We start from the raw sequence: 22555 nt of genomic DNA, 5'->3' as shown, positions 1-22555 counted from the left end.
CATCCAGGATGATCAATAAACTAAAGATAACCCACGACTATCCATTAGGTAAGCCACTCTCCAGTCACACATCATAACAACCGCAAGATGATCTTTTAAACATTCCCGGCATCTCTTAAATAATGACACATACAAAGCCCAAACCGCGTGGCATTTTCAATCTCTTTTTCCTTTTTTTGCCCTTCTCGCTCCATTTAATGCCGTGCTTGATTGCTTGTCGTCTTGGCATGGTTGCCCGGTCAATCCAACCCCACCTCACCTCACCTCAGGCCAAGTCTTCTCCTCTTCCTCTTCCACCCGGTCGTCTTCCCCCTCCCTCAGCCCGCATCAACCACCCCTCCCACTACTACTCCCCCTCTCCCTCCCCAAATCCCCACGCGGCTTCTCCCTCTCGCGCCCATCCACGGCGCCCCGCCGCGCCATTCCGTCCAGGTAATTCATCCCCGTGTTCTCGCTGCTGCCATTTGATTTGGCTCGTTCCGTCGCCCGCGGCGCGAATGATTGGTTCGTCGGGAAAGGCGCCGCCTTTTCTCCCATCCTGAGCCCGATCCTCGTTTTCCTGGGTTTGGTCCCGGGGGAAATGCTGTAAGGGATCAGGGGCGCCGGAATCCTGCGCGGGGTTGGGCGGATACATACTGACTGTGGCTTGCTAATTTGCAGTTCTTGATCCGTGATCCTGCCGTCGTCGGTCGGTCGCCCAAGGACTCGCCGCCGCCTGTCGCCTGGGCGAGCCGGTCCTGAATCGCCGCCGGGCTCCGGCGCTACCCGCTGTTCTTCCGTCAGCCGCGGATTCTGAGGCAGACGGATTCGATTCTTGTGGTGATCGCTGAATTAGGGGCAGGCAACTGGTTATTGTTGCCGGCGACGAGGGTTGGCGGCGCGGCTGATCCGGCTGTTTCGATTGATGAATTCGCGCCGGTCGAGATCAGTGAAGCTCGTGTCGGCGCGCGCCAGCAAGGCCCTGGAGGTGGATATCGCCGAGTCGGACCCCCGGATGAGCTCCTCGGCCGACAACACCGTCTACTGCTGCATCGCGAAGGGCCGCAGGGTCATCTACTGCTACAACAGCAAGGACGGCGACCCGGAGACGGAGGCCGCCGCCGCGCTCTGCCTCGAGCACTCGCCGCCGCACCACCGGCATTACGTCCACACCTCGGGGTCACGGAGCTACGGGTACCTCATGGCCGACGGGCACACCTTCTTCGCCATCATCGACCCCAGCGTCGGGAACGCCGGCGCCCTGCAGTTCCTGGAGCGCGTGCGCGACGTGTTCAGGAATAGTGTGAACCGGAATGGGTTCCATGACTCGCTGGTGCCGGCGGTGCAGAGGCTGGTGGCGTCGCTGGAGAAGATGCCCCATGCCGCGTTGGTGCTCGAGGAGAGCGCGGAGAGGGGAGGGACGAACGAGGGCTCCGGCTGCACGTCGTCGAAGGTGCCTCTGCTGGGGAAGAGTGGCAGCAGGAAGGAGAAGAAGAAGAAGTCCAAGGATAAGTTGGCGTCGACAGGGGATGGCGAGGATGAACGCCATGGGACTAGGGGGGTGAGGATAGATGTGCCGGCGGAGGAGGTCGGAGGAATGTCGCTGGAGCGGAGCTTGAGCCAGTCCAGGCTCCGACGGCAGCAGCCGTCGCGGTCGCTGTGGATGCGCCATGTGAAGATCATCATCGTTGTCGACGCCGTCATCTGCCTGTTGTTATTCGCTGCTTGGCTGGCCGTGTGCAAGGGGTTCCGGTGTGTTTCTTCATGATGAGAAGAGAATGTTTGCATCTGCTGTGTACAGTTTTTGAGGGACTGGGAAGGCTCTGAATGGATGTGGTGAGGTTTGATGTCTTCCTTGTTGGAAAGGTAAATATAAGGCAAACAAAAAATGATGGTAGAGAGAGATCATGTGGTAAAACGATCCGATGGTGTGTTCATGATCAGATCATGAGAATGGAGGCCTGATGTCCTGAACATGTACATACACCTCATCTCTGTACATGAGAATTCAGTAGGGTTTTTCGTAGATATGTGTGTGATATATGATTCCTTTTCTAATAATAGCTGTGCAGTTGATGATATGATATACCTTGCTTACAGATTTACGGTATATGAGTGAACAGACATGTCTTTTCATTGCCCCTGGGGGGCTTTCTGTTGATTTCTGCTCTCATGGAAACCAGTCTTTTGTGAAGCTGTGTGTGTGTGTGGTGCTGAACTTGTTGAACACCATATCAAAAGAATGTTCATTGCTACATGCTGCTGCTGTTTTACTTCAGCAACACCCCCCCCCCCCGCTCCCCCCCCCCCCCCCAAAAAAGAAGAAGGTGATGCTGCTGCTCAGTGTTAAGAAGGCATTTCCCTTTGCTCCAGCAGCAGCATCTGAAGTAAGTAACCAGTGTGACTGTACGCGAAATTCAGTATCTACTGGCCCAGTGTTCCCTGAAAATGGAACTAGAGCCCCAGCTAAGCTCACCGTCAGTGAGAAGAACATCGCCCGATCTCCTGATTCCGTGACCGTTTAGAGTAGAACCCGCGAGACATGAACATGAACATGATCCAGAAGCAGCAGCTACACCAAGAGCAGAGAGGGTTTCAGTTTCAGCGCTGCTGTTGTACCAGCTTGCCGTCGCATCCTTCATCTCTTTCTACTTTGTCCAACCCATTCCATCAACACGAGATGTTCGATGTGGACGAGTTGGGGTTACTTGGTTATGATGATGTTGCCGATCCAACATTCCAGCCGGCATGGCTCGTGTGCCTCAACAGAGTGACATCACAGCCTACTATGTTCAGGTGCTGTCTGTGTCGAGCCGTTTCACATTCGGTTCAGAAATGCCATGCCCATCAGCAGACAAAGGAAGGAGGTTACGGGCCTGGGAATGGGCTGTGTCGATCCGGTAAGGGCGAGCAAGCTCATGGGCTGCTACGTTTGGACCCATCATTGTGGGCTGGGCTGGCCATTGGACGTGGCCCACCAGGTCATGGGTCGGGGTGAAGAAAGGCTCAGCCTGCCTTAATGCCTTATTATCTACCATGGCCCAGGACCTCATCAATATTTTGTTTTCCTCGGGGAAAAAAAAAATCTCCTTCCGTTCGTTCTGCCCTTCAGCCCGAGGAGCGGAGGAGGAGGCGTCGAGGGCGACGGCGGCGCAGCGCAGCGCCGCGCTGGTGTCCACGCGGCGGAGGCGGCCCTCGCAGGTGGGAATCCTTGCGCCTAGAAGAGAAGGGATCCAGAAAAAGTTCAGAAGCCGCCGCCCGCCTCGTCCGGCACCAAACCCTAAGCGGGTTCAACAACGAGGTCGCCCTGATCCCATCCCTCACCCCCCTTCTCGGATCTGTAGATTTGTTTTCCACCTGCTCGTGTGTAGTTTCCACTGGTTCCTGTCTACGTATCTGTGTGGTTTAGAAGAGGGAAAAAAAAAAGTAACTTCCGCGGTTGAGAAATTACTTTGTTTTTTCGATGCCGAGCCTTGACGGTGTGATTTGATAGCATAGGGAGGAGGTGGCTTGTTTTTCTGTAGTTCAGTGGCTCCAAGTAGCATGTAGAGAGGACAGCATGTTCTTGCTGTACACCGTCTTAAAATACTATTGGTGACATTAAGTTCTCGATTGTTGCCTGCCTCAAGTATGCTCTCATCTTAAGAAATAGTAGAGCCTGTAGTATGAATGTATGATAGATGTAGAGATTAGTGGGTAACTTGTTTTTCTTATGTAGTTCACTGTTTTTCTTATGTAGTTCACCTGATAGTAAACATATCAAACGTTTCACCTAGGAGATGGCATCTTCTTAGAATGGTATGGCTAGCTTCTTGTATGAACCTGTGTTTGACAGGAAGAGGGACATCGTTTACAGCAAGAGTGCTTGATGCAGCAAACAGATGTTTTTGCAAAAGGCTACACTCTGTATCTGGGATATGGGAGATGGTTTTGCTTCTTGATGCTTCCCCCCACACCCCCTTTTTCTCTATTTTCACTTTTCAGTTCATTACTCAATTAAGGAACCAGAAACACTGAACACAAACATCTGTTTTCCTTTTGTGTGTGTCCCTTTTTTATAAATAATATTTGTTGGGAGAAGGAAATTTCCATGCCTGCTTTGCTGCACAACTTTTGCGTGTCTATGTTTGCCCATGTTGGCTAAATTCAATTATAGGGATCACTGTATGTCCATTTTTTTAAAACTGCACAGTGTATCTACTTAGGCTTCAGTTGATTTCTTGTCTTGACACCATCAAGATTGCCATGCAAGAATACTCTGGTTCCATTTATCTGAGTTCAGTTGAGATTCCTTGAATTTGATATTATCAGGCACTTGAACTGAATTTTCCACAATCAGTTAATTTTCCATGAAAAATGTGTAGAGTTCTGTGATCACATAGTTCGCTTCTAAGTGAAGTTTTCATCTCTTTTCTCTGGTCAATTTATCACTTTTTCCTGGTTGATGCCTTGACCCAACAGTGCTCTTTCCGAAAAATAGTGTATGCTGATTGTTGAACAAAGTAATATATTGCTCTGAATCTACAGAACTGAGACACTTTTGAATGGTATATCCGCTGAATCAGGACACGCAATGATTGTTGAACAATGTAATCTGTTCCATCTGCTTTATCACTAGCTATCTTGCATATCAACAGTGAATGTATAGGCACCGGGGATATGGATACCGAGCACTGCGATTGGATTATTCCTTTATCCTCTTGCTTTCTAGATAACCAAACCATGAATGTATAGGCACTCTAGTTCTCCTTATATTGAAGATGGTTACTGATACTGTTCTTGCTTGTGCTTGCAGGTTTAGTGTCAGTCGGAGCTGAATCATGGCGGAGCACTTGGCTTCGATCTTTGGCACTGAGAAGGACAGGGTGAACTGCCCTTTTTACTTCAAGATTGGGGCTTGTCGTCATGGGGATCGCTGCTCCCGTCTGCACAACAGGCCAACCATATCTCCGACTCTTGTGCTTGCTAACATGTATCAGCGCCCTGATATGATAACCCCTGGAGTTGATGCTCAAGGCCAACCCATTGATCCTGAGAAGATGCAGGAGCATTTTGAGGACTTCTACGAGGACATCTATGAGGAGCTGGGCAAGTTTGGTGAGATTGAGAACCTGAATGTCTGTGACAACCTTGCTGACCACATGATAGGGAATGTCTATGTCCAGTTCAGGGAGGAAGAACAGGCAGCTGCGGCATACAATGCTCTTCAGGGCCGCTTTTACTCTGGCCGCCCGATAATTGTGGAGTTTTCTCCTGTGACTGACTTCCGTGAAGCAACCTGTAGGCAGTATGAGGAGAACAGCTGCAACCGTGGTGGTTACTGCAATTTCATGCATGTGAAGCAGATTGGGAAGGATCTCAGGAGGAAGCTCCATGGGCGCTCCAGTTCCATGAGGTACCATGGGAGAAGCAGAAGCCCCCCGCCTCAAAGGAGGGGCCATCGTGATCGTGATGACTACCATCGTGGCCGTGATGATTACCGTGGTGGTGGTGGTGGTGGCGGACGGGGTAGAGGCAGCAGGCATGACAGGTATGATGACGGAGGGGGCAGAGGTGGCAGGCACGAAAGGTACGATGATGGAGGGGGCAGAGGTGGCAGGCACGACAGGTACGATGATGGAGGAAGGCGCAGGCATGGTAGCCCACCCCCTAGGCGTGGGAGGAGCCCAGTCAGGGAGAGCAGCGAGGAGCGCAGGGCCAAGATTGAGCAGTGGAACCGTGAACGCGAGGCAAAGCAGTGAGGTCCCTGCGGCAAGCTTTCTCGAGACGAGCATTGTTTGCTGGAGTTGTTGCTTAGCTCGTCGTTTACCGCTATATTCTAAGTGGACCTGTGTTGGTTGATATTCTGCTTGGTTAAGTAACCTTAAGTGCAGGATTGCTCAGTTTATTTCAGTTAATCGGACATGTAAACTTGAAATATTTAAACATCTGTATTGCGTCGGATTATTTGTTGTCGAAAGCTATCATTTGCGGTGTTAGTGTCAAGTCAGACTTGTCATTCGAATTGCCATCTCGCTTCCAGTCTTGCTATGTTGTTGTTCCTGGGTGAGTTTCACAGTCTCTTCTCGTCTGGATGGTCTTTGGCACTTTTGGTATGTGCAGTAACTTGCAGCAGGTGTGATTCGAAGTTCCAGGGTGCTTTCTTTTTGTCATGGCTGGAGGAGGGTTCGAGTCGCATGGGGCTTGTGCTGGTAGGCATGGATGAACTGGAATCACCCTGGCCCTGTTACTAGTGCGCGTTATGTACTTCAGGGGTGTTTGGAAGGCATGTGCTAAATTTTAGCACATGTCACATCGGATGTTTGGTCACGGCCTCACCTCCCTTGCAGTTTCTCCCTCCCTCCTTTCTTTACCATGCTCAGCGCTCTCGACAGCTGGCTCCTATTAAGCCTATGATTTGACAATGTGGTGCTACAGTAACCATTCGCTAATGATGGATTAATTAGGCTTAATAGATTCGTCTCGCGATTTAGCCTAGAGGTTGTGCAATTAGTTTTATAATTAGACTATGTTTAATACTCCTAATTAGTGTCCAAACATCCGATGTGACATGTGCTAAAATTTAGCAATCCAAACACCCTTCCTCACTGTCACGGCCTCACCTCCCTTGCAGTTTCTCCCTCCCTCCTTTCTTTACCATGCTCAGCGCTCTCGACAGCTGGCTCCTCACAAATGGCAGAGTGCAAAGCAACGCTAACTTGCAACGGAAGGAGACGGTGGATCACATCACTGGACCCACGACCAGGAGGTATGCGATCTCCATCTGGTGCTGCGACCGGAGCATGTTCCCGCAGCACGCATCGCGGCGGCGCCGTCGTTGTCGGCACCGGACTCGCGCTCCTCCTCCGGATTTCCCTCATCCTGTTCCTCGCAAGGCAGGTTCCGTCCGATCGGCTTTGTGCGGCTCGGACCGGGTGGATCCGGGTCCGGGGTGGCGTGCCGCGCGCTTCCTCGCCGAGCTCGGACGCCGGGGGCCATGGCACGCCACGGAGCCGGAAGGCGCGGCAGGGCGGCGATGGCACGCGCGTGCGCTCAAGAGAGAGCTGCGTCCCCAGTGCCGCCGACCCCTCGCCTGATTCGAACGCCGGAAGGCGCCGTTGGCGGCCACCACGCACAGGCCATGCGCGGCGGCTCTTGGCTGCCGTGGCCCCAGCGGTGTGAAGCACGGTTGCCGGTTGTCCGGCGGGCCCATGCAGGAGACGAGGAATGGGGTGGCGGAGCGGCCTTGCCCTGTCCAGCTTCTTCCTACCTCGAATTCTCGAGCTACGTGTATGCCACTGATGGCGCGCACCGGAGCTGATCCGTGCTTCTTTGATCGCCTAGCCAATCTTTGGTCAGTTAGGTTGAGCACGGCAAACTGGTTACGAGGGCTCCGCGAGGACGAAGGGGAAGGATGCAGCAGGATGCGGCGCGTTGGCGGCGGCGGCGGTCGGTTGGATGCAGCAGGAGGCGACGTCCGGCCGGTGACGCGCCGAGACGTGTTTGCGGGCGTGTGGCGCACTGGCGCGCGCGCTCAGCCTCCGGCGACGCTGGTCCTCGATGACATGCGCATCTGCACGCGCCGCCCGGAAGCGAGCTGAGCTGCAGGAGCATTGGCAAGAACGTCTCTGGCTTTAACCTGCAAGCAATATGAGCTGCAGGCGCCACCGCCAGGGCGGCGGCGAGGACGATGACGCAGCAGGGAGGCAATGGTCAAACGCCCCATTGCAGCATCGCGGTTGGTGTTGGTCGGCAGAAGCGGCGAGGAGACCTCAACAGAGCGCTGGCATCTGAGGTGCATACAGTTGGATGCTTTCCTTGATTACTATGTATTCCCTCCATCCCAACTCCATCCCAAATTGTAGATCGTTTTAGTATATCTAGATTCATAGCTTTTCCTATTTATCCAGAAATACACTGGATGACAACGGCGATGCGCACACGACGTAGAATCCTTTACGGCAAGGAGTTCCAGCGGAAGGAGTACTCCGATTCCAACCCCAATCCAAACTGAATTCAAAACCTGCCAAGAACAGAGCGGGGGGATGCAGCATATATACAGATACAAAGATAAATAGAGGAGCAGAGATCTGAGGCACGGAGCCGACGCGAGATCTGCTGGAGGAAGATGATCTCGGGAGGAAGGAAGGTATCGTCGTCTACTGGTACCATGGAGACGCCGGCGCTGCAGAGCGAGCAGGAGCGGCCTCGGCAAACAACAGCCTCGAGTAAGTTCGTTAAAAAAATCTTTCTTTTTCCGTAAAACTGGTACCTAGAGCATTTAGCATGGGTGAGTGCGTAGCCGGTCCCTCTCCTCCCTTTCCGCAGCAACACGCCTCCTTTCCTCCTCTTCCTTGTGCTCCTTTTCTGCAGCCTCCTCTCTGCGTCACTTCTCCATCCTCTTCTTGTCCTCTACCGCCCACTGCAACATGTACTGCATGTGTTCCTTGTCTTGAGGACTGATCTCAGTGTCGATCCACTGCTCAAAATCACAGAGCGGTGGAGGGTTCTGCGACAAATGCAATTGTTACGAAACAAAAAAAATCATGCAACATGTCATATGACAAAAATTAATGGTTACACGACATCAATTCCTCACCATCTTGTTAATGCAGTGCTGACGAAGTGTAGGCTCATACGCAAAATTGGAACACATCCAATACCTCTGCCTATACGTGTCCTCTTCATTGGACTTGGCTACCTTGCAAGGATCGCCGCAAAAGCACATGAGCACTGGAACACCACTAGGCAGAGGCAATGGGTCGAAGGCATTTCCGGTCAACGGAACACCCCTCCACCTTTACCATTTTCGTTGTAAGAACCGAAAGCAACTAACATTAAACTATACGACTAGCAATTAACGTAATAACGTGCACTGAGATTACCTTGGTTTCCTAGCTTTTTCACGCCTTGGCATCCTACGGTTATATAATATAAATATTAAAATTGCACGAAACCTAAATTTAAAAACTTTACAAAAATAGCAAACTAAATTTACTATGAACTAAATACTGAATCTACTGTACTAACTAACCTAGAATTTTCTACATCTAAAAGCCACTATATATTTCTAAATCTCAGATCTACTAAATTAACTACTAGATCTATGCACTACTATATCTATCCACCACAATACATTACCTAAACTATTGGTATACGAGGTAGGCTATGCTAGCGCAAAACAAAATTTTTCTACCGCGTAAACCAGGAAAGCTGCCGTATATGGATCACGGGATTACCACTCGATGCACTGGTGCGGAAGATGTAGAATCGCGTCGGGGCAGCGAAGTCGATCAGCGTAATCGAACATGTAGTTGATCATGTTGACATCGAGCAGCTCCTCAGTAGCTCGTCCATGTACAGCGAGGTCATCCTCGTGCCACGGCTCGTCGTCGGCTCATCATGGCTCGTCGGTGGCTCGTCGTGGCTCGTCGGCGGCTCGTCCAAGTGCTGCAGGTGCAACACCTCCAAGGTATCCACACGTGCAGGGAGGAAGCGTCGCAAGCCGGACTGCTAGGTCTGCGAGTTGCAACAGGCGAGAGCGTGGGCGGCGTGGCAGCTGTGATTTGACCAAAAAAGGTCAAACCCTAGGGCGCCCCACCCCTCTATTTTTAGAGGTTCCTGATGGGCCTCTAGGTCCAAGGCCCATTAGTATTCCTAAACCTGATCCAATTCGGATCACATCCGAATTGGGCTTCCAGCCCCTTAAATGTGTGACCCTATAGGTTCGGATACGTATAGACATAGCCCGAGTACTCCTAGTTGGCCCAATAGTCGGTAGCGGCCTCTAGCAAGACGTGACAACTCCTATACGCACACAAAGATCATATCAAATGAACCATCACGACATCACGTACTTGCTACTCCCTTTTCCTCACGATATTTGGTCTAGCTCCAAGCCGACCGCTCTTTCTCGATCCTGTGATTCAGAATCCCTTTGTAGGTTAACTCTTAACCGTTCGTAGCATGGCCATGCATTTTCGGATCCGATCACTCGAGGGGCCTAGAGATATCACTCTCAATCAGAGAGGGGCAAATCCCATCTTGATTTGACCATGCCTCACAGCATGCTTCTTGACAAACCCAAAAGCTACCTTTTTAACTACCCTGTTACGGTGTAGTGTTTGATAACCCCTAAGTAAAACGATTCACATCTTAAGTACATGCAACAATCTTAGGTCTAAGGACAAAGCGTACATGTTGTGTAAAGAGAGAACTACTTCTCGTGTTGGGTCAGTCCTAGCACATGTCTCTACATGTGCCTACATTATTAGTTTGACATCTCCATGTCCATGACTTGTGAAACATAGTCATCAACTAATACATTTACCAGTCTAATATTCATGTGTGTCCTCACATGAACTCCGACTAGGGACAACTTTAGAATAACCATATAAGTAAAGAGTTTCACATACAATTCACATAATTGCAGATCAATTCAAGTAGCCTTTAATGGATATTCAATGAACACAATATACAAATCATGGATACAATCGGATATCATTATCTCTATGATTGCCTCTAGGGCATACCTCCAACATAAACTACGAGATTGCAAAACATACCTGATGACGACAGCTTCTCCTCCTTCCATCCTCTCCCCTTCCTTGCTCTCTTTCTTTCTTTCTTTCCTTGTTTCCCTCTCTATTTCCCCTCTCTATAAAAACGAGCGAGCTGGCTCTGGTGGTGGGAGGAGGGGGCGCCGGGTGCGCGATATTTTTAGGGGAACCCTCGCCGGTTCATCCGACAGAAAGGGTCCTTACTGACCCTTACCGCCGGTTCAACTGACGGGGGTTCCTCGATCCGCGCGCGCAGTAATTTGCCGGCAGGTGGTTGGGCAGTGAGACCTTACCGCCGTTTCAGCCGGCGGTAAGGTCTCACCGTTTCAGCCAGCGGCATAGGCCGACACGTTTGTGTCGGCACCCTACCGCCATATGAAACGGCAGTAAGGCCCATACCGCCGTTTCAGCTGGCGGCGTAAGCCCATTTTTGCAAATTTTTTATTCGACTATGTATTTCTACAAAATCGGAAAAAAGATATAAAAAAATCCTGCTGTTCTTTTCAGCGCTGGGCAACAGCAGTCGTTGCGGCCCGGGTTCTTTTCCTTCAGCCCAGCTCTTCCTTTCTGCGACGGCCCAAAGCTCCTTCCTCCGGCCCAGCTCTTCCTCTACCTTCTTGATCCGCCGGCCCAAAGACGATGCGCCTCGGGTGCGAGCGCATCCGCGAGGCAAAGGCGCAGACACGGCATCGCGAGTACGAGAACTTGCGCTTCAACCCCGGCGAGTCCATCGAGGATTTTGCAATCCGCCTGACCAACATCATCAGCGACCTCGAGCTCCTCGGTGATAAGCAAGTTGCAACTCGATTTGAGCCTACATTTGTAGAAAGAACAAAAAGAAGTAAAACAGATTTTACCGTAAACGTGAAAACCGCAGCAGGGAAGCTGCTGCTCTCTGGTTCATCTGGTTGCAGCATGTTCCTGTTCCTGTTGCATGTTCCGGATTGTCGGCCCATTAGTCGGGTTACAGGACTCGCACAGCCCATTACTCGGCTCGCAGGCCGGCTCAGTTACAAGGCCTCCGGCCCAATCTCCATTTTTTGATAAACGATTTTTTTTTTAAAAAAAAGAGTCCCTTGGGGGCTACGTTTCTCGTGCTATTTAATCTACAGCGGGTGGAAGCAAAGGAATGCAGGGAGAGAAAGAGCGAGATAAACAGCGAGCGAGAGAAACAGGCGAGGGAGAGATGGCAGCGCCACCGCCGGTCGAGGTGTGCAGCCTTGAAGCAGCATTCGAAGCGGTCGTGATCCGTCCCACCAGAGATCGCCGAGTGCTGGTCGTCAAGGAGCTCCGTCCCCGCCACGCCTCCGCACTCCTGAAGCTGGTCGACCTGAATCCGGGGCTCCAGGGGCCGGGGGAGCCGGCCTGGCAGATCCGGAACAGGGGAGCCGTCGTCCAGGTCGAGGAGGCGGTGAAGGTGCTGAATCTGCTGATGTCCGCTGTCCTGCCCAAGCTGCGGGAGGAGCCCACCAGTCACCTCCTGGTCAGGGCGCTGTACCAGTACAAGGAAGCGATGAGGAACGCCGGAGCGGCTGCTGGGGGAAGCTTCGCCGCCGGCCTCCGCACCCTGGTGTACACCTATGGTCTCTACTACAACGCCGCGACGGCTGTCCCAAATCAGCACACCTCGCTCTTCGCAGAACTGAGGTCACAGATCGATGATCTGGAGAGGATGGGGAGCCAAGTCCTGGACCGAGTCTACACCATAAGAGACCGAGACTTATGGTAGATTTTTGCTCTGCCGTTCGTGCCTATGTAATGTCAGGGATCGATTGAGGGTGTTCGATGAGGGTTTCTGATGTTGAGGGGTCAATTGAGGATGTTGCAGTAGTATGTTGAGGGGTTATTGTTAATCTAGGGTTTTAGGAGGGTTTTATGAAGGGGGTTGTTCAGTCGCTATCCGACTCTGAATGTTATGAATGCTTGTTATCAGATACTCGTTTTAATCGTTTCGAATCATCTCTTCTCTTCTTTTCTCTACTCCTAAAAAAAACTAAAGAGGGGAAAAAACGTCGGGATCTTCCGCTCCGTCGATCTGCCGCGCCGTCGATCTGGCGAATCAACCAGAGCCGTCCCTCACACGCATCCGCCCCCGCCGCCACAACGCATCCGCCCCCACCGCCCTCCTCCGCTCCCCCCTCCATCTCCTCCCTCCGGGCGGCGTCCCATCGGGATCTCAGAGGAGGGAGAGAGGACGGCGGCGGCGGAGGTGGTCGTGGGGACCGGAGGCGGGGAGCGAGCGAGAGCCATCCTACGAAGCTATGCCTTCTGCAGCATCTCCACGCAGGAGATTTCGTGCTGGTATTGGCTACATATCAGATACTGTTGCTTCAATGCCAAGTTAAATTAATGATTCCCACAAAAGGATAGTTGATTTCTTCTTTGATTTTGGGGGCTGTTGCTACCAATTCCGTTCTCTTCTTTGTTGCAAGGAGCCATGCCCATCAAGGTAGCATGAACGGGCAGCTTTGCAACAGAAGATTCCGCCTCCTCCGCCAGATCGATGAGGGCAGCTTCACCTTCGTCTTCCTCATCTCCCCATGGAGCAGCAGCCCGCCACCGACACCGCGCTTGCCAGGCACCACAACGCCCACGTCTCAGGTTGTTCCCCACCCCTTTCTCGCGAGTTCATAATTTTATTGAAGTCCTCCCCACATATAGATCTTATTAGCTGATGAGGGTCCTTAATCTACCCAAAGCTGAAACTGTTTCTTGAATCTTCAGAATCAACTCCAGCTTGTCTGTCTCATGAATCTTTTGTTCCCAGTGACCACCAGCCTGCTGCACCTACTCTCGTTGAAGCTGATAAAGAAAACTTCAAAGAACAATTTGATGTACAAATCCATGTACATAGTCTACTGATATTGAGGTCACTTGTGACTCCTCAGTTGTAGCTTGTGAAGCTGCTCCAGGTGATGTTATAGCAAAACTGCATGAGAACAGTGGTTCTTTATTTACTACTTTTATGAATCTCTGTGGCTGTGAGTGATTCATTTACTATATTTGGCTTCACACTTTGAATTGATTTATTTTCAGGGGAGCTGATCGATAATTTTCTGCAGACCATTGCTAACCAGCTAACTATCTATGGGTATATCTCTATTCTATGTGTTATCTTTTTCAGTTGTATTCTTATTTATCACATTGTCAAATTTCAATGTCAGTCTCTTCTGCTTACAAGAGGGACTTAACGAAAGAGAGCTTTGTGTCTTCTTCCATAACAACCACTTCAACACTATGTTCAAGGTATGCTAAATCAAGCACTGTCTGATTACTTAAATTGGAGTCGTTTTATTTCTTTTCTATATGTATTCTGCAGTACAACGAAAGTCTATATCTCCTAGCAACTGTTTTTTTATTTCTTTTCTATATTTATTCTGCAGTATAGCGGAAGTTTATATCTCCTAGCAACCAATCAAGGTTTTATAAGCCAAACTGATTTGGTATGGCAAAAGTTGGATGAGGCATGTTTAACTATTCAATTATTAGGCATGGGATTAGCTTCAGTTAGGCAGTAGAGTAAAAAACAGGCATTAGGAAAATTGAGTGCATGTGCCCTATGTGAACATGTGGTTACTATCCAAGTCTGTTCTGTTATTCATTGGTGCATTTGCAAATTTGCCTCTGGTTTTACACTTTTCATTTATTTTTTTTTAAATACTTAACTCATCAATTCCATGTTTCTTTGGTCTTGGCAGTTACCTACTTAACAGTCTGCTGTTGTAGCTCTTCTGGCATATTTGTTCGCTTTGTTCTTCCATGTGTTTTTCAACGGACCGGATATATACATCTGGTATGGCTAACCATACTACATTAGTTACCAACATGTGAATCAAAACCTTCATTTGCTTATGTATCAGTCATGCACTATTGTCTTAACAGGGGGTGATATCTACTAGAATTACTTCTATTTCGCATGTGCTTACAATATAACCTATCTCAATATACTTTTACCTTTCATTTTTATTCCTTTTCTCTTGTTTTGGATTACACTATATATGTGATCTTTATGACTTTGCTTATATGAAGCTGAATGCTTAGGAGAAAAGGCAACAGGGATCTGATAACATGTACTGACCACAGATTTTTTTTTTATTACTGCAGGATTTGTTTTGAACACCTATAGGCAATAGCAATGTCAGCCATGTAGAAACAGCAATTTGCTTTTCTCAGCATTAAGTTCAACACCTGTATGCCTGTAGCCGTTAAATGATTCTACACTCAAGTATGGTAGTTGAAGCTGGCACACAGTGGTGTGATTGGAGCATATAGATTGTCTGTATCGCTCTCCATGCATTTATGGAGAATGTTCCTCCTCATGTACATTAGATGTTTCACAAGCACTTCTTTTAGTTGTCAACTTGTCGTGTACTTATGCATCATCTTGTAACATTATTTACTTATGGCACTTCTTGCGATATATTTCACATTTCTCTGTTTACTTTGAATTTCAGGGATCGCTCGAACTTTGTTAACTGTATCCGGTATTCCCCTGATGGAAGTAAGTTTATCACTGTAAGTTCTGATAAGAAGGGTTTGATATATGATGGCAAGACTGGAGAAGAGATTGGAGAGCTTTCCACTGAAGGCAGTCACACAGGGAGCATATACGCTGTTAGCTGGAGTCCTGACAGCAAACAAGTAATTTTATATTTGCTGTTCTCTGTTTCTTTATTTATTGTACCATAATTTATATGTCCTGAATTTATAGTGTGCCAAGACTGTCTTGGGTTAGATGTAGAATTCTTTGTTAGGCATGATTGAAGATCAATACACAGATTCAGAAAACATGTTTCACAAAATGTAATGTGGTTGTTTGAGTAACATGATCCACCTATAAGGGTACTGAATCATATATAAAGTATTTGCTTTCAACCAAGATCGAGAATCATCTAGCCTGTATATTACAAAACTCATTTACCTAGGATATGCATCATCTGATCTCTAGATGAAACTCTTGTCTGTGCAACTTTTAGATTGCATAGAACCAAAGTCTTTTGATCCCTTTTCAATGAATGTTTGGTACCCATAACCCATGCATGTCTGTCTAAGCACCTTCATCCCTTTTCAATAGATGTTTGGTAGCCATAACCCTTGTGTGTCTATCTAAGCAACTTCATATGATTGGTGATATATCTGCTTCTAATGATTTTCTCTTCTTTTATCGGTGCCTTTAGGTTCTAACTGTTTCTGCTGATAAAACTGTGAAAGTAAGGGATATCATGGAAGATGCAAGTGGGAAATTGAATAGAACTTTGGCTTGTCCTGGTACAGGAGGTGTGGACGACATGCTTGTAGGTTGCCTCTGGCAGAATGACCATCTTGTGACAGTCTCTCTTGGTGGGACATAATGTGTTCTCTGCAAGCAATCCGGACAAAGAACCAGTTACGTTTGCAGGACATTTGAAGACTATTAGTTCTTTGGTTTTGTTTCCTCAAAGTAGCCCAAGAACTATACTGTCTACAAGCTATGATGGTGTCATCATGAGGTGGATACAGAGTGTTGGATATGGTGGCAGATTGATGCGCAAGGACAATACCCAGATCAAATGCTTTGCTGCAGTAGAACAAGAGCTTGTTACCTCAGGGTATGATAATAAGGTCAGGAGAATCAACGGGCTATCCAACTACTCAAGCATGCAGGTTCATAACATTAAACAAGTCCTTTCTGCTTGAAAACAGGGGTGTGCTGAGAGCCATGTAAGGTCAATCATAAAGAATTAATGGTACATCTGCTCTAGGAATTCTGGCTACGTGATGAATGAGAATGATGGTCCTTATTTGTCGTTTAACCATTTCCAGGTTTGAATTTGGCATTATTCTAGTTTACTTTTACATCTGTGATCGGACAAGCATTTTTGCAGAAAGCAAGAAGGTAAGAATAAAGTCAATCCTGTTACTTAATCTTGACACTCTCAGCAGAGTAGCTAGAGATTTGATGTAACATAAGTTTTGTTAGTTAAACTGTAGTTTTAGAAAGTTTCAGATATCTGAAGACTGTCCTTTTGACTATTAGCTCTCTGATCTTCTGTGGCCTCAACATGCTCATCCCTGTTTTGTTTTCGACAGAGCTACAACTGTGACATGTTTCTGTTTTTATACATTCTCCTTATCATTGCATCAACACTTACTTCGCTTAAGAAGCACCACGAACCGTCAGCAATTTCAAGAAAATCCATTCTCTATCTTAATCGCCACCAAACTGATGAATGGAGAGGGTGGATGCAGGTTGGTGATCTTACTTGACTTATTTAGTTGTTTCAGTAGTGTGTTTTTTAGCTATCTATATCACCATGGATTTGAAGAGAGACTTGAGCCTGATGGCATGTCAAATGCACTGTTGTATTTTTTTTTTGGTTGTGTTTTGGCTGCAGGAGTAGTCTAATTATTCAATCTGCAATTCCAGGTCTTATTTCTGATGTAGCACTATTCCAAAATCTTAGTTCTTTTTTGTGAGTTTGCAATATTTGACTATGAACCTCACTCTGTTTTACCTAGCTGTTGGGATCTTAGGGTACCTGGTTATATACATGCCATCACAACACTACCAAAGATCATTGCAAGCATGATGTTTCCAGATTACCTTTCTAAAAGTCCACTGCCAATGTTATTACTGAATTTCATTGGTTTGCACCTCGATCTCCATATCCTTCTTATTCTTTTGGCTTGGGGTTTCACTTTTTCAGAATTGGAGTAAGATGCCTAATTCATGTCGTGTTTCCCTCCTAACAAGTTGGGAGTGGCATTCTTTGCAGATTTTAACTATGGATTATTGGTATGTGCATTTTGATTTCTTTCTATTTCAGAGTTCTGAACTTTTAACTTGATTGACATATGCTTATGGATAATTTTGCCAGGCAGAAAGGTTGTGTTGCTAAGGTAAACAGCCCTGTGAATATTAAAACAATTTGTGGTTTCTTGTCTACTATTAGTTACACGATCTTGTCAAAATAGGGTCAATATATATAATGTGGTTTCTTCCGCTCCGTCGATCTGCGCCCCCCCCCCCCCCCCCCCCGCGCGCCGTCCGCTGCCTCCTCTCCCCATCACGCGATTCCTGTTTTACCGTCGATCTGGCGAATCAACCAGAGCCGTCCCTCAGGCAGCCCACACGCATCCGCCCCCGCCGCCACAATGCATCCACCCCCACCGCCCTCCTCCGCTCCCCCCTCCATCTCCTCCCTCCGGGCAGCGTCCCATCGGGATCTCAGAGGAGGGAGAGAGGGGGGAAGAGGATGGCGGCGGCAGCGGCGGATTCGGCGGCGGCAGAGGTGGTTGTGGGGACCGGGGGCGGGGAGCGAGCGAGAGCCATCCTACGAAGCTATGCCTTCTGCAGCATCTCCACACAGGAGATTTCGTGCTGGTATTAGCTACATATCAGATACTGTTGCTTCAATGCCAAGTTAAATTAATGATTCTCACAAAAGGATATTTGATTCCTTCTTTGATTTTGGGGACTGTTGCTACCACTTCCGTTCTCTTCTTTGTTACAGGGAGCCATGCCCAGCAAGGTAGCATGAACAGGCAGCTTTGCAACAGAAGATTTATTTTTGGGAGATTTAGAGTTTTTGTAGCGTTGAAAGGTGAGAAGGTTGGTTAAAACAATGGTAGGGACTGTTTGAGCAAAACTATTAGTGGTAATGAACAGTATGTATGAACTTCCATGCCTTCCATTACCCTTTATCTTCATTCATTGCAGGTTTGTGTCTCATCCTAGAGTACCTTCCTCCTGATTTTGGGTGTCGATGCTGCTGTTCTAAGTTGGATCTCAAAAATGGGCGCATGTTTAATAATGTGAAGACGTTTCTTATGTTTTTGATGCTTAATGTTATTTTTTTTATGGCCACTGCAGCTCACTATGTTAACAGAAGAGCTTTTAGCAACTGCAAAGCAAGCTGAGAGTGCCCAGAACATTGCAGGTTTATCACCGCCGAGTTATTCAGCTGGAGTGCAGTCAGAGGTAGCTTCATTCTTCATTAGGTGGCAGCTACCTTTTGTTAACTGCATAAACCAGAAGTACATGTGAATTGTTGCATAGATGGACGGAATGTGCTGTGTGCTACTTAATATTGAAATATTATGGCTTGTTATCTTCCTACACTACACTACTTTGACACATTTAGTCTTGTGGCAGGGACTGGATGGCCTTTTTTACAGTGATTGCTGTTGTTTCCTTCTGTTTGGAAATAAGTCATCATTTTGTCCAGGTTACATTTTTTTTGAGTCCTCACTGTTTTGGAGCTTGACTAACTTGGAATCTTTTGATCTGTAATTCAATCTCTCTTCCAACAAATTTCAGGTTGCACGTACAAGGAGGTGCGGTTTTGCTCCACCTTGGAGCACTGCTGCTGCAGAGACTGAGCCCACTGAATTTATCCTGGAAACATTGGAACAAAGTGATCAACGATCATTAATGCAATATCTTGCTTACCAAGATTTGTGTGTGGAACCTTGGCACCAAGGGGCCTTCTTTGAGGAGTCTGGTGAAACTTATAAAAGAATTGTGACAGCTTGTCCTGTGTATTCCCGTGGGCTGCTGTGCAGAACTCTCTTCAGCTATTTCACTGTACTGCACCATGGAAAGGCGGCGCTCTAACTGCTTTGATTTTCTAAGCTTGCTTTCAATGCCTTTTGGTTGTGTTGTTCTTCCTCATATGTTACTAAGTGTGTTAAGTTTTACCGTGTGCGAGAGCCAGGTGGGTAGCACTTGGTTTTGTTTTAAAACTGGGTGTGACACTTAGGAGGAGGTATATACATACATGAGTATAGACCACAAAGCTACTCCTTCATCAGCAGAAAACTGAATGGTTTCTCATTATTATTCATGTGATGGTCATGCAAATCAGCTGACAGAAGATTATAGCTAATATATAAGTGAGGTTAGTTGTTCTCGTGAACATGTGCCTAATCTAATTTCCATCTGTAGGCATTTTACACAGTTTAAAGTTTCTTATGTCATCCTCCCTATATCTTTATCCTGTTTTATGTTTATCTTGTAATTGCTGTATAGTAATTCATGTATTTTTTCTTTACTTCTAATTATACCGCTATTCCAAATTGTTAATTTCACTGCCTTGTATAGGTGGACCCAGATAATGTGAGGTTGCTTGAGGAAGAAGCGGCTGATGCTTTGCGACAAGCTGAAGAGGAAGCTGAAGCCACAAAAATGGCAATAAAGAGGAAAATTGAACAAGCAGCCACATCTGATTTTCAGGCGCGGAGCTTGCCTGTCAAACTTCGTATCGAACCAAGTGATCCTGAGGATGTTGTAAATGAATTCACCCTTTTTTTCTGATGTATTTATAACAGCAATCAAGTTCAGTATTACTGTTGAGAGTGTTTCTGAGACATTGCAATCATACAAATAATGTGCCTTGGAGCTAAGCGAAACCTTGAGGTATCATGTGTTCTGACTAATTAACTTTCATGTTTGCAGAAAGCTGCAAAGCGTAAGAAAATACATGCTTTCAAATTGAAAGCCCGCTTTGAGCAACTTGAATTTGCACAAAACAAGCGGCAGAATGCATGGCAGCAGTTTCAAACGACCAAGGGGAAAGCTAAAAAGGTAGCCTTTCCTGTGCTCCGTCCTCTTTTAATTTGGCTAGGCACTTGTCCATTAAGTTAGGTGTCTGTATGTCAAGGTCGCAGCCTATCCCCCAAGCTTTTATACGTTATGTCATGACTGAAAACATCTGGGGTTTCACTGTATGGCTAGACTTCTCATCGCGTAACAGAATCAGCTGAATTTGGGTGGTTTGTTTTCCAGGTGGGGTTCTTCTCTGGTCGCAAGGAAAGCATCTTCAAGTCACCCGACGAACCACAGAGGTCAGGTGGGTGTCACTGGGAGCGGCAAAGGCCTGACTGATGATTTCCAGAGGAGGGAAAAGCATCTGCACCTCACTTAATTTCCATGTCTGGGGTTTATTCCATGTTCTGTATGTTCAACTTGTTGAATCTAGAAATCTCACATTTTTTTTAAAAAAGATACTCTGCTGGAAAACATGGTCCACCTGTCTTTTTTTTATAAAACATGGCCCACCTGTTAGGACGGCTCCCATTGGTGCTAATTAAGTGGACCTGGGCACCCTTCTATTCTGTCTGGGCCGAGCCCGTGCTCCTCCTCTCTCTGGTTTGGATTTGGACCATGGCTCTTAATAGAATTACAATTTAATTTTGGGCCTGCTCACCCTTCTATTCTGGGCCGAGCTCGTGCTCCTCCTCCCTCTTTGGGCCGTGACTCTTAGTAATTGTTAAAAAAATAGTTAGTGCGGCTTGGGTTTCGAAATCCATAACTACTTGGACATAAGTAGGCAGCCTCACCACTGGGCAACGAAAGCCATTTGTTTACTCAAAAAAAAAAAGAATGGAATTTATTTTAGTATCATCTATAAACCACACCGTAATAAATAAAGACAAAACATAAAACCAAGCACAATTTAGATAGTTAGTGATAGTGAAGGTGTTTGGCCCAGACCCTATATGCCTATCGACATTAAAGCATCTTATATAAAAAATCATAATTTTGCACGTGTTTGATAAAAAATTGATGGGTACCGGATAAGGCAACCGGACACCAAAAGATCAAAGGCAGCTAGAAGCATCCTGTAGGTGGCCCAGACGATGTTGCGGCCACTGCCTGACCTCCCTCGTCGGAAGATAGGGGTCACGACTCGCTGGCTCAGCTAGCTCGGGGGTAGGGCCCGCAAGGAGCCCACAACGCCTCACATGTTCATTGACTCAGGAAGACCTGCATCATACGAGAGGTATTAAATGCACGGTGTGGCCCCTCTGACCACCCCATGCCGGAGACATGATCGGACGAGAAGAGCCGACCTTTAACCAGGGGTTCAAGGGTAAGGCTACACCCTTCGGACCCCAGGATGGCCTGCAGGATGAGGCCACGCGTGGTTGTACGTGCTCACGCGCCCCAGCATTATCATCACCTTCGCCGTCAAGGAGACCCATCAAGATCAAGGTCATGCCACCGCGCTAGGCCCGGTACGGTCCCACAGGTGAGGTGGGACCTAGTGACAGACGTTACGGTGAGGAACAGCCGTGCGCCCTAAAGAGGTCAGGGAAAGCTGGGATAAGCAGTACGCTTCGTCCAGGCCACTAATCACGGCCCGTACATTCATCACCAGTACGAACAACAGCAAAAGCACCCGTCCCGTTCACTACCATGGAGTTGGCGGACGGGACGGGCGTATGCCACAGAGTAGGCCGGGCCATGCGTAAGCAACCCACGCCACACAGGAGCCACCTACAAGGCATGTGAAGTCCACGACCAGCCAAAGGGACATGACAAGGAGGCCTCTTGATGCAAGGAAGACCCGACCATGCCACAACCCCCTACTTCTGAGGTCGGGGACCCCCTACTTCTGAGGTCGGGGACCCCCTCTATTTCTCAACGTTGTTGCCCGGTCCCTAGCCTATATAAGGGGAACTAGGTCTCTCTCTCTCTCTCTCGCATTCAACACACACACCCACACATCGCACGAACGTTTGCTTGCAAGCACCCCGTTGTAAGCCCAGTGCACTTGATCTGAGGAACACGACTCCTGCCAAAACTGGATGTAGGGATTTTTCCGAACCAGTATAACTCCTTGTCTCTTGTGTGCAAGCCATCGAAAGTGAGGAGAGAGCAATGTACAATCACTAGCCGGTGGTTCGAAACACTGACAGTTGGCGCGCCAGGTAGGGGCAGTCGCGCATTCCTCGCTAGCTTTCAATGGCCTCCTTTGGTCTTAGCGCCAACAGCAGCGCCACCCTAGGCAACACCATTCACTTCGGGAGCCTCAAGTTCATTGTGGACGCTGGGGGCAAGTTGCAGCTCATCCCTAGCTTTCTTCCAGCCCAAGCATTTGATTTCGAAAGGTTGGACTTCGTCGCCGATAGCTAGGTCACCTGCACCTCCTCGAAGAGGGCTCCCCATCCAGCCTGAGCTGGAGGGGGCGCCGCCAAGTGGTGACCCCACTAACGGCCCATCGATGGTGACACCCTAGCGCGTCAGATCGACGTACACCTTAGGGTGGACCCCG

At 48.1% G+C, this 22555-nt stretch overlaps 2 protein-coding genes and 1 non-coding gene across 3 annotated transcripts; all 3 read left to right on the top strand.

Moving 5' to 3' along the window:
• Window positions 1-211: 211 nt before the first annotated feature.
• Window positions 212-2089, top strand: LOC101770332 (phytolongin Phyl1.1). Its single transcript, XM_004972410.4, has 2 exons — window positions 212-432; window positions 661-2089. The coding sequence occupies exon 2, from the start codon at window positions 905-907 to the stop codon at window positions 1745-1747; it is 843 nt and encodes a 280-aa protein (XP_004972467.1). The 5' UTR covers window positions 212-432; window positions 661-904; the 3' UTR covers window positions 1748-2089.
• Window positions 2090-3037: 948 nt separating this feature from the next.
• On the top strand, window positions 3038-5983 carry LOC101770737 (splicing factor U2af small subunit B). The gene is made up of 2 exons (XM_004972411.3): window positions 3038-3280; window positions 4775-5983. The coding sequence occupies exon 2, from the start codon at window positions 4800-4802 to the stop codon at window positions 5718-5720; it is 921 nt and encodes a 306-aa protein (XP_004972468.1). The 5' UTR covers window positions 3038-3280; window positions 4775-4799; the 3' UTR covers window positions 5721-5983.
• Window positions 5984-13057: 7074 nt separating this feature from the next.
• LOC101767898 lies at window positions 13058-20638 on the top strand. Its single transcript, XR_002678176.1, has 11 exons — window positions 13058-13118; window positions 13554-13608; window positions 13682-13763; window positions 15695-15811; window positions 16017-16105; window positions 16200-16217; window positions 16320-16392; window positions 18370-18477; window positions 19600-19785; window positions 19954-20082; window positions 20284-20638. It is a non-coding gene; the product is annotated as an uncharacterized LOC101767898 (transcript).
• The last annotated feature ends 1917 nt before the right edge of the window (window positions 20639-22555 follow it).

The sequence above is a fragment of the Setaria italica genome, chromosome VI, assembly GCF_000263155.2.
Source record: "Setaria italica strain Yugu1 chromosome VI, Setaria_italica_v2.0, whole genome shotgun sequence".
NCBI lineage: Eukaryota > Viridiplantae > Streptophyta > Magnoliopsida > Poales > Poaceae > Setaria > Setaria italica.
Note: the sequence above shows the minus strand (reverse complement) of the source record. Positions and strands in the feature narration are given on the sequence as shown.

Excerpts from the sequence above, each read along its gene's own strand:
- LOC101770332 (XM_004972410.4), top strand. The coding sequence starts at position 905 with ATGAATTCGCGCCGGTCGAGATCAGTGAAGCTCGTGTCGGCGCGCGCC.
- LOC101770737 (XM_004972411.3), top strand. The coding sequence starts at position 4,800 with ATGGCGGAGCACTTGGCTTCGATCTTTGGCACTGAGAAGGACAGGGTG.